General features: G+C 40.3%; 1 protein-coding gene across 1 annotated transcript; it reads left to right on the forward strand.

Annotated features, from left to right (window-relative positions):
• The first annotated feature begins 1514 nt into the window (after positions 1 to 1514).
• On the forward strand, positions 1515 to 7693 carry LOC113037009 (extracellular calcium-sensing receptor-like). Its single transcript, XM_026193704.2, has 8 exons — positions 1515 to 1636; positions 2068 to 2362; positions 2455 to 2744; positions 2930 to 3225; positions 3499 to 3704; positions 3839 to 4060; positions 5819 to 5942; positions 6789 to 7693. Exons 1-8 carry the CDS (start codon positions 1530 to 1532, stop codon positions 7691 to 7693), a joined length of 2445 nt encoding a protein of 814 aa, XP_026049489.2. The 5' UTR covers positions 1515 to 1529.
• Positions 7694 to 13214: the final 5521 nt, after the last annotated feature.

Consider the following 13214-nt stretch of genomic DNA (forward strand, 5'->3'; position numbering starts at 1 on the left):
TGTGGAAGGAGGACCACTGCCAGAGCCCTACCAAATGACCTCCGGGTCATTGGTGTGAATGTCTCTGACCAAAACAATTGGACTTTATGAGGGTGGCTTGAGGGTAGGGATGTGCGGATCGATACTGAAATATCGATTTCTCCGATACCAGTCATTTATGTTGTAGAATCGATTCTCACATTAAAATATCGATATTTTAGTAATTTAGGGTAAATTTGTAGTTTATCATTAACAGGAACAGAGTGGAAAGAAACTATATTATTTGGATTGTCTACATTGGAAGGAACTACTTCCTCTTCTGCCTTTCATAGTCACGTGCAAAATACGGCTGTATAAATATATGGCAGCCCCTTGGCGTGTGCACTCACAACAATGGCTGAGCGTAAATGGAGTCATGTGCAGATGTATTTTACATCCACAAACAGCTGAGACATGGTTTGCGATACATGTGACAAGAAAGTTAGGTGTTGTGGCAACACCACTAACCTTGTCAAACACCTTAGAGTAAATCATATCACAGAATATGACGAGTGTATGTTGAGGCGAACTGAAGAGGAGCAGTGGAAAGGGACAGCTGCTGCTAGGGCGAGACAGACGTCTCTCACGGAGTCCTTTAGTGCTGCAGGCAGGCAAGGTGTTTTGTAAGTTTTTGTACAAAGTATCGGTATCAACTCAGTATCGTCGATACCACCCTGAATTTTACTTGGTATCGAATCGGAAAGGAAATCAGTGGTATCGCACATCACTACTTGAAGGCCCAACGTTCTTTAGTGGCCTGTGTGGTCACTGCCCAGCATCGTGGAGTCTGTTGGGCATTTCCCATATAGTACCAGAATTGGTATGTCCACCATTGGTGCCCTGTGGTTTTCACAGATGAGGTCGGTTCACCATGAGCACATGTGCTATGGGGAATGTTTTGCTGCCTGTAATGTCATTCAACATGACAGGTTTGGTGGTGAGTAAGTGATGGTCTGACAAGGTTATCCCTTTAGGAACTCACAGAGCTCAAATATAAAAATTTGAAAACAGCCTTTCATTTCCAGTATACTGTATTATGCAAAATACTATGCTATTACTATTTTTTTTAACCTCATAGGCATTGCTCAAATTATTGAGCATTATTACCGATTATTTTTTCTCATAGGCTAAGGATAAAATGTATTGCTTGTAAATAATTTTTGAACACATTTCAAGATATTGTAAAATACAGATTATAGAACATAATGACTTTCTCAAAGACTGCTGCGTAAGAGCATGTCATAATAAAGACGTAGCACTGCCTTTGAACAACTATATAAATCAGTGAAAACACACCCATAACAGATGCCTGACATCAGGCAGGGATGGAGCTGTCAGCTGTGTTTATTTGTCTGAAATTATATCTGTATTTGGTTGAGCTGAAATCAGCTCTTGCCCTAGATCTATCTCTAGATGGTCTGGATCAAATGCCTACAGAGGCTCAGGATAGATCTGTGGCTTCTTCTGTGAAATGTAAGCTGCAGGGTAGCACTCGTATCCCTGCATTCTCAATGGATGGGGACTATGTTATTGGTGGTGTTTTCTCAATCCACTACTACATGCAAACAGTAAACCATGACTACACTACCATGCCTGAGCCAGTGAGATGCAGTGGGAGGTCAGTAAGTAAAAGGATTGGTTTACAAAACATGTTTGGTTGTGCTGGAATAGTATGACCTGACCTGTATGTTGTCTAATAATTTGTAAAGAATCAATAATTTTTTAATATTAGTGATACTGATACTTTATTTTCTTCAAGAGTGAAATTACACTTTGTAAACTTTCTTATGAATTTTTAACATGAGATAAATGCCTATATTATTATCACTGTTATTATGTATTAATAATATGTCATTTTGCTTTGATATCAGTTACTATTCTTGTATGGTGAATTTAAGCCTTATATTTTATCCTCAGATGATTTGCAGTTATTAGTTGTTTGTGGCCCAACTAAACATTTTCCTTACTGTCTTTTTTTCTATTGAAGCTTAAAATATCTGAAATCTATGTAGTTTAAAATCGAATATTGAGTTGATGTTCTTTTTGCAGCATTAATACCCGTGAGCTGCGCTTCTCACGAGCAATGGTTTTTGCCATTGAAGAGATTAACAACAGCACAGAGCTTCTGCCCGGGATAAGGCTTGGGTATCAGATCTATGACTCATGTTCATCAGTGCCTGTGGCAGTGCATGTGGCATTTCAGTTGTTAAATAGCTTGGACACTGTGTTTTACACAGGTGGCAACTGCTCACTATCTGGTATGGTGATGACTATTGTTGGTGAGTCTGGGTCTACACCATCCATCAGCATGTCACGCATCCTTGGGTCTTTTAATATTCCTCAAGTAAATGGCAATCTTTGTATTTCTAATAAGCATGCAAATGAGTTTTTATTGTGCCATCCTTAAAAGAGTTTTGTTTCCTTTTTTTGCTTTAGGTGAGCCATTATGCCACTTGCGCATGTTTGTCTGACAAGCAGCAGTACCCGAATTTTTTCAGAACAATCCCCAGTGATCGTTTCCAAGCTGAAGCGCTAGCCAAGCTGGTAAAGCACTTTGGCTGGACTTGGATAGGTGCTGTTCGTTCGGATTCAGATTATGGAAATAGTGGCATGGCATCTTTTCTAGAAGCAGCACAAAAAGAGGGAATCTGTGTGGAATATTCTGTATCTTTCTATCGGACTCACCCACATAGCAGGATCCAAGAAGTAGCAAGTGTTATCCGCAGGTCTCTACATGACAGGTTTTGCTTAGATTGAGATTTGCTTAAAGAAATCCATCCATCCATTGAATTAGTTCTGCTTATTGTTTTGTGTTTTATTTACTGCTGTCTATTAGATTAAGAAAGTTAAATTAATACTGGATTAACAAAAGTTACAAGAAATTTCTTAATGTATTGCATTCTTTCTTAAGGTCTACAGCAGTGGTTATTGTGGCATTTGTTGCTTCTGGTGACATGAAAATTCTGTTGGAGGAGCTTTCACGTGAGCCTTCCCCACCTCGCCAGTGGATAGGCAGTGAGTCATGGATAACTGATTCAGAATTTAGAAGGTTTAATTTCTGTGCTGGGGCCATTGGATTTGGGATTCAGAAGTCTGTAATCCCCGGTTTCAGAGATTTCCTGCTTAATTTGTCTTCCTCTCAAGTAGCTACATCCCCTATGCTTACTGAGTTCTGGGAGGAATCGTTCAACTGCAAAATGAAAAAAAGTGAGAAAATCCTTTTGATCTTTAGCAACTTTTGTTTTGCTCAAATATAAAGTTAAATATTTTTTTTATTAATTCTTTATGTTCTGATCTCTGGTGTGAGGTTTAGGCACTCAGTTAATGTAGTGATTTTGTCCCATTTTAAAAATGTGATTTGTTGTCTATTAAGGAATTTTATATTAATATGATTTGGTAAATACATGACAAATGAAAATGTATTAATGAAATTTAAAATCTTGCAGTGATGAAACAGTCCCTGTGTCGTCTATTGTTTAGGTCCTGTTGTAGACAAGAAGATATGTGATGGAACTGAAGACATACAGAATCTTCAAATCCCGTATACTGACACATCTCAGCTCAGAATTACTAACATGGTGTACAAGGCTGTGTATGCAATAGCACATGCCATCCATAATACAGTGTGTCAGAGAACCAATGGCATAGCTAAGTGTGACAAACTAAACAAGTTAGAGTCCAAACAGGTCAGCTCAAATGTTTATGCTAATATAGTTTCTTTTGTTACCCCTAATGTATTCTTCATGAAATCAAATATTAGTGTAAGGCCTAATATTTTGGCATATCTTTTCTCTGCCTTCCATTCCTTTCTAACATACAGATCTTAGCAGAGCTGAAGAAAGTAAATTTTTCCCAAAATGGTTATGATGTGTCATTTAATGCTAATGGGGATCCTGTGGCGATTTACGAGTTGGTTAACTGGCAGAAGAGTGAAACTGGAAAAACAGAGTTGGTAACAGTAGGACTTTATGATGCATCACTGCCAATTGGCCAAGAGTTCCAGATTAACCAGAGCATAACCTGGATGGAGGATGGCACCCAAGTAATGAATCAAAAGACAAGAACCACACTGCACTTTGGAGGATTAAGGATTTATATATATATATTAGGGGTGCAACGATATTCGTATCGATATTGAACCGTTCGATACAGTGCTTTCGGTTCGGTACGCATATGTATCGAACAATACAACATTTGTAATTTATTTTATCAATTTTCCTTCTGACGATGCTGTCTGTGTTGAGCGCTCAGTGAATCTGTGTTCGACTACTCCGCCTAGGCTGCACTGTCGAGCGCAGATCCACTGAGCGCTCAACACAGACAGCATAGTCAGAAGGAAGAGCGCAGGGCACCTCCCCCACCCTCATTCAGATCTGGCGTTTGGAATTATTTTGGTTTTCATGTGACGTATGACCCTGAAGGTAAGCGAGTCATGGACTAAGGTAAAAGAGTATGTTGGATGTGCCATGCAATGCTCAATTACATTGGTGTGAACTAGTGTGCTAGCGCAGTTAGCTTGTTAACGTGTTGGCCGTCTAGCCCCATGCACGGAGCGATCGGCGGTAGCTCGTTAACGGAGATTTGCCGTGTTGTGGCGTTAAGGTCATTTCAACGAGATTAACCTGAAAGCACTAGTGGGAACACGACGAATATGACTGCACATTTACGCCGACATCATCCTAGTGCAAAGACAAGTGGAAGCAGACAAAAAAAAGCAAGCATGCTACTAACGTTAGCCGAGTCATTTAGACAGCTGTTAGCACTTGATTCTCCTTATGCTGCTGAGAATATAGCCCAGAAGAAGCGGATAGTATAGCTTTTATTTTGGAAAGAGCCATTTCTCTGTAATAAACTCTCTTTTCCAAAGATGAGTGATTCCTCAATCAGATACAGGGCTTGCAATATCGCTAGCCCGACGTCCCGGAGCTAGCGATTTTTTTCAGTCGGGCTACCAAAATCTATCTCTGCCCTGCCCGTCGGGCTATTGTAGGAAAAATATATGTCAATGCTTTTGCATTCTTTCAGAAATGTAGCTGGGTAATTATGTCATTGGCATCGGTGAGCCACTGTCAATATGTGACATATTGAAGTCGCGTTTGAATTTGCGCTTGTTTTTTTGCTTTCACTTTGCAATCGTGCGAACTGTGTATAGAGAGCGACAGCACTGATCTGTGAGTGATGATAATTTGTGCACCAATTCCTCTGACATCGTCTTATTAATCGTTAGCTTACTATGCAAACATGACAAGTGAAATCTCCCGCAGCAAGCTTAAACATGTGAGAGGTTGATCGCGCAGAGAATCGCTGAGCTTATGTGAGTGCGCGTGTAAAAGCATTTCAGTTCTGCTGAGCCAAATAAGACAGGTCAGGGTGAAGAAGTGACAGCCAAAGAAAAGCTTACCACAAAACGGAGAAGTTATGACAAATCAGACTATAAGGCAAAAAGAAAGTGCAGCTTTATGGTTTCGTGGACAAAATAATTTCTGTGGCTGCAATATGACGAGCTAAATAACCAGGGCTGCACATAAGTGGTCCGCAGGTGCGCATTCGCTGTCAAAATAAAAAACACGCACAAGGGTTAGGGTTAAATTTAAAAACTGTACTTTTGAGTTAAAATATATATTTATAATTTTAATAAATGACAAATTAAAAATGCATGAACATTTTTTGTATCGAAAAAATATCGAACCGTGACACCAAAGTATCGAACCGAACCGAACCGAACCGAACCGTGAATTTTGTGTATCGTTGCACCCCTAATATATATATATGTCTTTTGTTTTGGCTTTATCTCTCACAGGTGCCAGTGTCAGTGTGCAGTGCCAGTTGTCCTCCAGGAACTCGTAAAGTGCTGCAGAAAGGAAAACCCATCTGCTGCTATGACTGTATACTGTGTCCTGAAGGAGAGACTAGTAATACAACAGGTAAAATAAAATGATTTTACATATATTCAAAATTATTTTAGTGTGCATAACAGTAGCAGCGGGAATGAAGATCAGCACCTCCAAATCTGAGGCCATGGTTGTCAGCCGGAAAAGGGTGGAGTGCCCACTCGGGGATGAGTTCCTGCCCCAAGTGGAGGAGTTCAAGTATCTCGGAGTCTTGTTTGCGAGTGTTCGGGGGAAGGGAGCCGGAGATCGACAGACGGATTGGTGTTGCGGCCGCAGTCATGCGGACACTGCACCGGTCCGTCGTGGTGAAGCGTAAAGCGTGCTGAGCTTAAAAGCGAAGCTCTCAATTTACCGGTCGATCTACGTCCCTACCCTCACCTATGGCCACGAGCTGTGGGTAGTGACCGGAAGAACGAGATCGCGGACAAAAGCGGCAGAAATGAGCTTCCTCCGAAGGGTGGCTGGACCCACCCTTAGAGATGGGGTGAGAAGTTCAGCCATCCGGGATGGCCTCAGAGTAGAGCCGCTGCTCCTCCACATTGAAAAGAGAGTTGAGGTGGTTCAGTATCTGACAAGGATGCCTCCTGGGTGTCTCCTGGGTGAGGTGTTCCAGGCTTGTCCCCGGGGCAAACCCAGGACACGCTGCAGAGATTATATCCCTCGTCTTGCCTGGGAATGCCTTTTTGTTCCCCCGGATAAGCTAGAGGAGATGGCTGGGGAGAGGGAGGTCTGGGTTTCTCTGCTTAGACTGCTGCCCCCGCGACCCGGGCCCGGATATAGCAGAAGAAGATGGATGGATGGATGGATGCATAACAAAAAAATTAACAAATTAATTGTTGTAGCCTTCTTTATGTCTCTCTTCTTTTTCTTTACATTCAGATTCTGCTGATTGTTTACCCTGCCACAAGGAATTCTGGCCTAATGCAAAGAGAGACACTTGTATCCCTAAGCCTGTAGAGTTTCTTTCATTTGAAGACATCCTTGGAATCATCTTGGCTACACTCTCTGTTCTGGGTGCTTGTCTGGCCATTACCACTGTAGCTATATTTTTTCATCACGGGACATCTCCAATTGTCCGAGCCAACAACTCCGAGCTGAGCTTCCTGCTGCTCATCTCACTGACTCTGTGTTTCTTATGTTCATTAACTTTCATTGGAGCACCATCTGAGTGGTCCTGCATGCTGCGTCACACTGCGTTTGGCATCACCTTTGTACTCTGTATCTCCTGTGTACTTGGGAAAACTATAGTGGTTTTAATGGCTTTTAAAGCAACACTTCCAGGTAGCAATGTGATGAAATGGTTTGGTCCTCCACAACAAAGAATGACTGTTGTGTCTTTCACCTTTATTCAAGTTTTAATATGTACTATTTGGTTGGTACTTAGCCCTCCATTCCCAATTAAAAATCTAACCGCATACAAGGAGAAAATCATACTGGAATGTGCATTAGGCTCTGCTGTTGGCTTCTGGGCTGTGCTCAGTTACATAGGCCTACTTGCTGCCTTTTGCTTTGTTTTAGCTGTTTTAGCCCGCAAATTACCTGACAATTTCAATGAAGCTAAATTTATCACCATCAGCATGCTGATATTCTGTACAGTGTGGATCACCTTTATCCCAGCATATGTCAGCTCTCCTGGGAAATTCACTGTGGCTGTTGAGATTTTTGCCATTCTGTCCTCCAGCTTTGGACTAATAATGTGTATATTTGCTCCAAAATGTTTTATAATTTTGTTTAACCCCGAGAAGAACACCAAGAAATATTTAATGAACAAAAATCCAACTTAGGTTTGTAATTTTTAATATTATAACAGGAAGATCAAATATTAGACACAATGAATTATTTATAACTTTACCTTATTACTTACTCATTTATTTCTCAGTTTTTGAATCTATGCCTATACATATACAGGGTGGTGAAAAAATATTTCTCCCTTTCCCAATTCATAGTTTTTTCACATTTGTCACACTTAAATGTTTCAGATCATTAAATACATTTTGCTATAAGATAAAGATAATCCAAATAAATGCAAAATTTAGTTTGTAAATGATTAATTAAATTTAATGAAAATCATAAACCTGTTTAATGTCATGTCAAGCATCTTATTCAAATTTATATCAAGACTTTGACTAGGCCACTCAAATTTTTTAGATATGTTTTGCTTTTGTTTGGTCTTTTGAGTCACTCGGGGGTAGACTTGGTGTTGTGTTCATGATCATTGTTCTTTGGTATAGCCTAAGTGAGCTTTTGGGCTTTAGGTCATAAACTCGTGGCCAGACATTCTACCGATTTTCTGGTAGAGAGCAGAATTCACAGTTCCATCAACTACAGTAACAATTACAGGAAATTGTCCTGGTCCTGAAGCATAAAGCAGCCCCAGATGATATTAAGACATAACTTTTTTCCATTAATAAATAAAATCATTATTGAAAAACTGCATTTTGTTTTTCCTAAATATTTTTATCTAATATTAAAGTTTTGTATTATATTTATCTATTTCTTTTCTCTCTCTCTCTCTCTCTCTCTCTCTCCCTATATATATATATATATATATATATATATATATATATATATATATATATATATATATAAACACCCAGCACGCCCCTGCGGGCGGTTTATCCTTCAAGCTCGGGTCCTCCACCAGAGGCCTGGGAGCTTGAGGGTCCTGCGCAGTATCTTAGCTGTTCCCAGGACTGCGCTCTTCTGGACAGAGAACTCCGATGTTGTTCCCGGGATCTGCTGGAGCCACTCGCCTAGCTTGGGAGTCACCGCACCTAGTGCTCCGATTACCACAGCGACCACTGTTACCTTCACCCTCCACATCCTCTCGAGCTCTTCTCTGAGCCCTTGGTATTTCTCCAGCTTCTTGTGTTCCTTCTTCCTGATATTGCTGTCATTCGGAACCGCTACATCGATCACTACGGCCGTCTTCTTCTGCTTGTCTACCACCACTATGTCTGGTTGGTTAGCCACCACCATTTTGTCCGTCTGTATCTGGAAGTCCCACAGGATCTTAGCTCGGTCATTCTCCACCACCCTTGGGGGCATCTCCCGTTTTGACCTTGGGACTTCCAGGTTATACTCGGCACAGATGCATGGTAAGGAGCTTTCTTGTCTTTATGTCAGTGGCTTTTATCTCCTCCTTTGGCCAGCCTGTTACCCCAGCAGGGTACCTGATCACGGGCAGGGCGTAGGTGTTGATGGCCCGGATATTGTTCTTACCGTTCAGCTGACTCCTCAGGACTTGCCTGACCCTCTGCAGGTACTTGGTGGTTGCAGCCTTTCTAGCGGCCTCTTCATGGTTCCCATTTGCCTGCGGGATCCCCAGGTACTTGTAACTGTATATATATATATATATATATATATATATATATATATATATATATCAAACCAGAGTCAAAGGTACAATAATGTTGACCAGAATGTAAGTATTGTGCAGAATCAACACAGGAAAAAAAAAAAATCAAAGAGTAGACATCTGTCTGATCTGTTACTCGAATGTAGTGGCAGACATCCTATACAGCCATGTTTAGATATAAGATTCCTGTTAAATGCTACCATTCACATCAATGAATATTTTCTATTTGGAATGTGATATCATCAGAGAATGTGGGTAAAACAGAAGTTACCTCGGCTTGGTTTACTTTTACTACATGGCCACTCTTACCTGTTTCTTCTTGCTTTCTCTCCTTTTGCTGTCTTCATCCTCTCTCTCTACTTCTCTCCCTATCTATCCTCTTCTTTCAATGTTTCTGCTGACACCAAAAGGTAAATGTAAGAGTGAAACAAAATTTACAGCCCGATAAGTGACTGGTTTACATCACCTTATAATGAAATTCTAATTGAATATGGGCTGTTGCTGCCCATTGAATTTTGCAGTTTTCACTTGTCTTTGCTAATGTTTCAGGTAAAGTTTGTTTTAACCCTCTTGAGGCAGGCGTTGCCGATTTGCAACAGTTAAAAATTAACAACCTGATTACCCCACATACATATTTTATGAGTTTTTTTCAGAAGTACCACTGCAGGACTTGGTTGTGCATTAGCAACAAAAAGTTTAATTTGAGCCTGAGAGGGTTAATGATCTTCATGACCACTTCACATGAAAGGGTGTAGTAATGTAGCAATACTGAAAAAATTCTAATATTAGAAAAATATGAAAAGGATGCACAAAATACAGAAAGAAAGTAACACAGCTGTTCCAAATAAGTCCAAAGTGCGAATTCACTGTTTTCTAATTCAGTATTAACAGCACTAAATGAATGTTCTTCGACCCGTAAGACTGGAAAAAAGTTTCTATTTAAAAAATGAATATTGAAAAGGGATGATCTGATATCCTCGTGTTGGTGTTGTTCCCAGACCATCATGAAAATGTTGTTCCAGGTTCAACATTGCAAGTGACCAATCACATTGTTGTGACGTTATTCTTTTGCGCGCCAAGCCATTCGTGCATTTATGAAATTCCAATGTTGCAAGGACAATATCAATTCTGCTTACTGTTTATTAAAGGGTTACGGTTAGGGTTAGGGTTAGGGTCAGGGCCCGTTGATTGGCGGACAGAGGCGGTTTCACGCAGCTTTAGTACAGTTTTTTGTTTTACGCCGGTTTTTCCCGAAGTCGCAAAAGTATGACGTCACAACATTCTGATTGGTCACTTGCAATGTTGATCCTGGAACAACATTTAGTATGATGATCTGGGAACAACACCAACACGAGGATATCAGATCAACCATTGAAAAGACAGTTTTATTATTACAGCCACTGCCTTTAACATTCTGAGATTAATTAAAAAATAAATACAAAAACTGATTTCAAAATGTGTTTACATGCAAATTGAATTTAAAATCAGCAACTTCAAAGGGATGCTCTGTTTTAGGCTCATATATTAAGAATTAAGACTTTATATATATGGATTAAGATAACAATAAAATTGTTGTAAATTGTTCCTGTCATGGTCCTGGGCCGTGTTGGCCCAGTATTCTTAGTTCTCTTGCATTTTTGTATTCAGTTCTCTGTTTAGGTTCTGTTTCCTGAGTTGCCCTGTTATGTTGTTCCCTGTGTGCTTTCCCTTTGTGACTCTCACCCCCTGTGTGCCCCTCTATGTATTCATGAGCCCTTGTCCCCTTTCGTGTTTTATTCCATGTTTTCCCCAGCCTGTTATGTCTGTTCTCCCCGTGCTCTCTCCTCCTGTCTGAACCTCTGTGTACTTCCTGTTTGACTCTGCCCGTCTCCCGTCAGTGTTATGTTCACCCCGCCCTGTCTCGTTATGGTTATCTGTGTCAGCTGTGTTCCCCGTGTGTTCCCACTTTCCTCGTTAACCCTCTGTGTATTTCTGTCTGCGTCTCCATCTGTTCGGCGTCGCGTTCTCCCTCATAGCTGCGTGGATTTCCCTGTGTCTCTCTGCAAGTGTTAGTTATTGTTCCCGGTTTAAGTTTTGTATTTCTTGTGATCTGCCTTCCAGCATTACAGCTGTGATTTTGAGTTTATCCCCTGAGTCCGTGAGTTTGCATTTTGGGTCCTCATCCTGCTTGCCACACAGCGATCCATGACAGTTCCCAGCCAATAGAAGAAAAAGCAAGTGATAAAGCTGCTTCTAAATGCAAAGACATTAAACACTACTGGAAAATCTCTCAGACTGTCATTAGAGAGCGGTCTGAGGGACCTTCAAGGTTTGTGATTCTATTTTTCAGAGAACTGGTTTGTGAGTAAGTAGAGTTGATCTCTAATCTGGATCACATTTGCAGCATGAGTTACCATGGTCATGTACCCTGGTAATAAGTAAACCACCTTCCACCAAGGTTCACCCTGAAGTTACCTGAATAAGACAAAATTCTGTAGCACAGGCCTCAGCTCTTTCTTACTAACAATGCTGCAATCATGGCTGGGACCAATGTGTTTTTTTTTCTTTTCACGAATGTTCAGGAAATAATTACTAACTGTTAGTTAGTCTCTGCTTAACAACAGAGTTTTCCCTTTCCCCAACCCCCCCTGGACACCAAGCCCAATTCTTATTGTTAGTAATAAAGCATTCAATCTATCTGATTCATTCTCTGGAATCTGTTTGCTGCTTTTGGGTTCTCTCAATAACCGTTACCCTTAGGTCATCTTATATTTGACTCAATTCTCTCAATTTGTTGCCCAAACACTGACACTTGTGAATGGAATCTGACAATTTCACTACTCAAAGAAACATTAACAAATACCGTCATTTAAGATATTATACATCTATACAACAACTCAAAGCTATTGCATGGCATGTATAAATTATGTAGACAGTGAAATGGTCTACATCAGTTTTCCATATTTCCATATTTGGCCATCACTGAATGTTTTAACTCAGGGCGAGCCAACACCTCCTCAACTCACCCACAGGCCAACCTTATGTGATTTAGATGCAAGCAGGGGCGACTTTAGCCCATTTTTGGGGGTGCTTCAGCCCATTAACCTTATAACTCCTGTTGTGTGTGTGTGTGTGTGTGTGTGTTTGTGTACAGAGAGACAGCCAGGTTCATAATGGATATAAGGAAGTTTTTTCAAAAAAAGGAGCCACATTCAGGTAAAAGTGTAAAATCAGTGTTTCAATGTTTATATCTTTTATTAGATGTTCGTGTGGTTTGGTTATTTGCCTTTTGGTTGAAAGTAGACTGAGAGAGGACTTTTTGTTAGTGATCTTAATAGTATTTTTTTTTCATATTAATGTAATTTTTCATCTAATTGAATCTATTTGTGTATGATTGTCAGTCCAAAGAGGGAGAGAGGAAAGAGGGGAACGTGAGGAGAAAGGGCAAGATCAGGAAAAACCAGGTAAGAAAACAGACAGGGAATAGTGACAGGCAAAACAGAAACTGTTAAACTGACAAAGAGAAAAAAAATGATTTTACTCACACAGTCTGGAGGTTGTGTCCTCCCTATATTAAAGCTGCTATACAGAATCTGCTAAACAAACTGGGTTGAAACATTTTTGACCCTTTTTAACATAACATTCCAACATAACATTATAATTGATTGGGGAGATTAAAATTAATGATATATTTTTATGTGGTTCAGCCACAACTCTACTAAAACCTCAGCCAGTTTTAGGTAGGCCAACTTTTGGACTGTCCAGTTGTCTGTATGACTGACACAGTACGTAGATCACATTTGCACACTATCAGAAAGTGCCAAACGGTGCCCTGGTGGAGTGAGGAGCTGTAAAGAGAAGCAGAGTGCTCTGTTTATATTCTAAAAATGTTTTAAGCTTGTTTCAAAGATTCTGTACAGCAGCTTTAAATGTTTTCCAAAAGCACACATACACTTATCAGTGTTTCT

The sequence above is a fragment of the Astatotilapia calliptera genome, chromosome 14, assembly GCF_964374335.1.
Source record: "Astatotilapia calliptera chromosome 14, fAstCal68.1, whole genome shotgun sequence".
In the NCBI taxonomy this organism is placed as follows: domain Eukaryota; kingdom Metazoa; phylum Chordata; class Actinopteri; order Cichliformes; family Cichlidae; genus Astatotilapia; species Astatotilapia calliptera.

Excerpts from the sequence above, each read along its gene's own strand:
- LOC113037009 (XM_026193704.2), top strand. The coding sequence starts at position 1,530 with ATGGATGGGGACTATGTTATTGGTGGTGTTTTCTCAATCCACTACTAC. Across the intron at positions 1,637-2,067 it reads CCAGTGAGATGCAGTGGGAG|CATTAATACCCGTGAGCTGC; the intron begins GTCAGTAAGTAA and ends TTCTTTTTGCAG. Across the intron at positions 2,745-2,929 it reads GTAGCAAGTGTTATCCGCAG|GTCTACAGCAGTGGTTATTG; the intron begins GTCTCTACATGA and ends TTCTTTCTTAAG.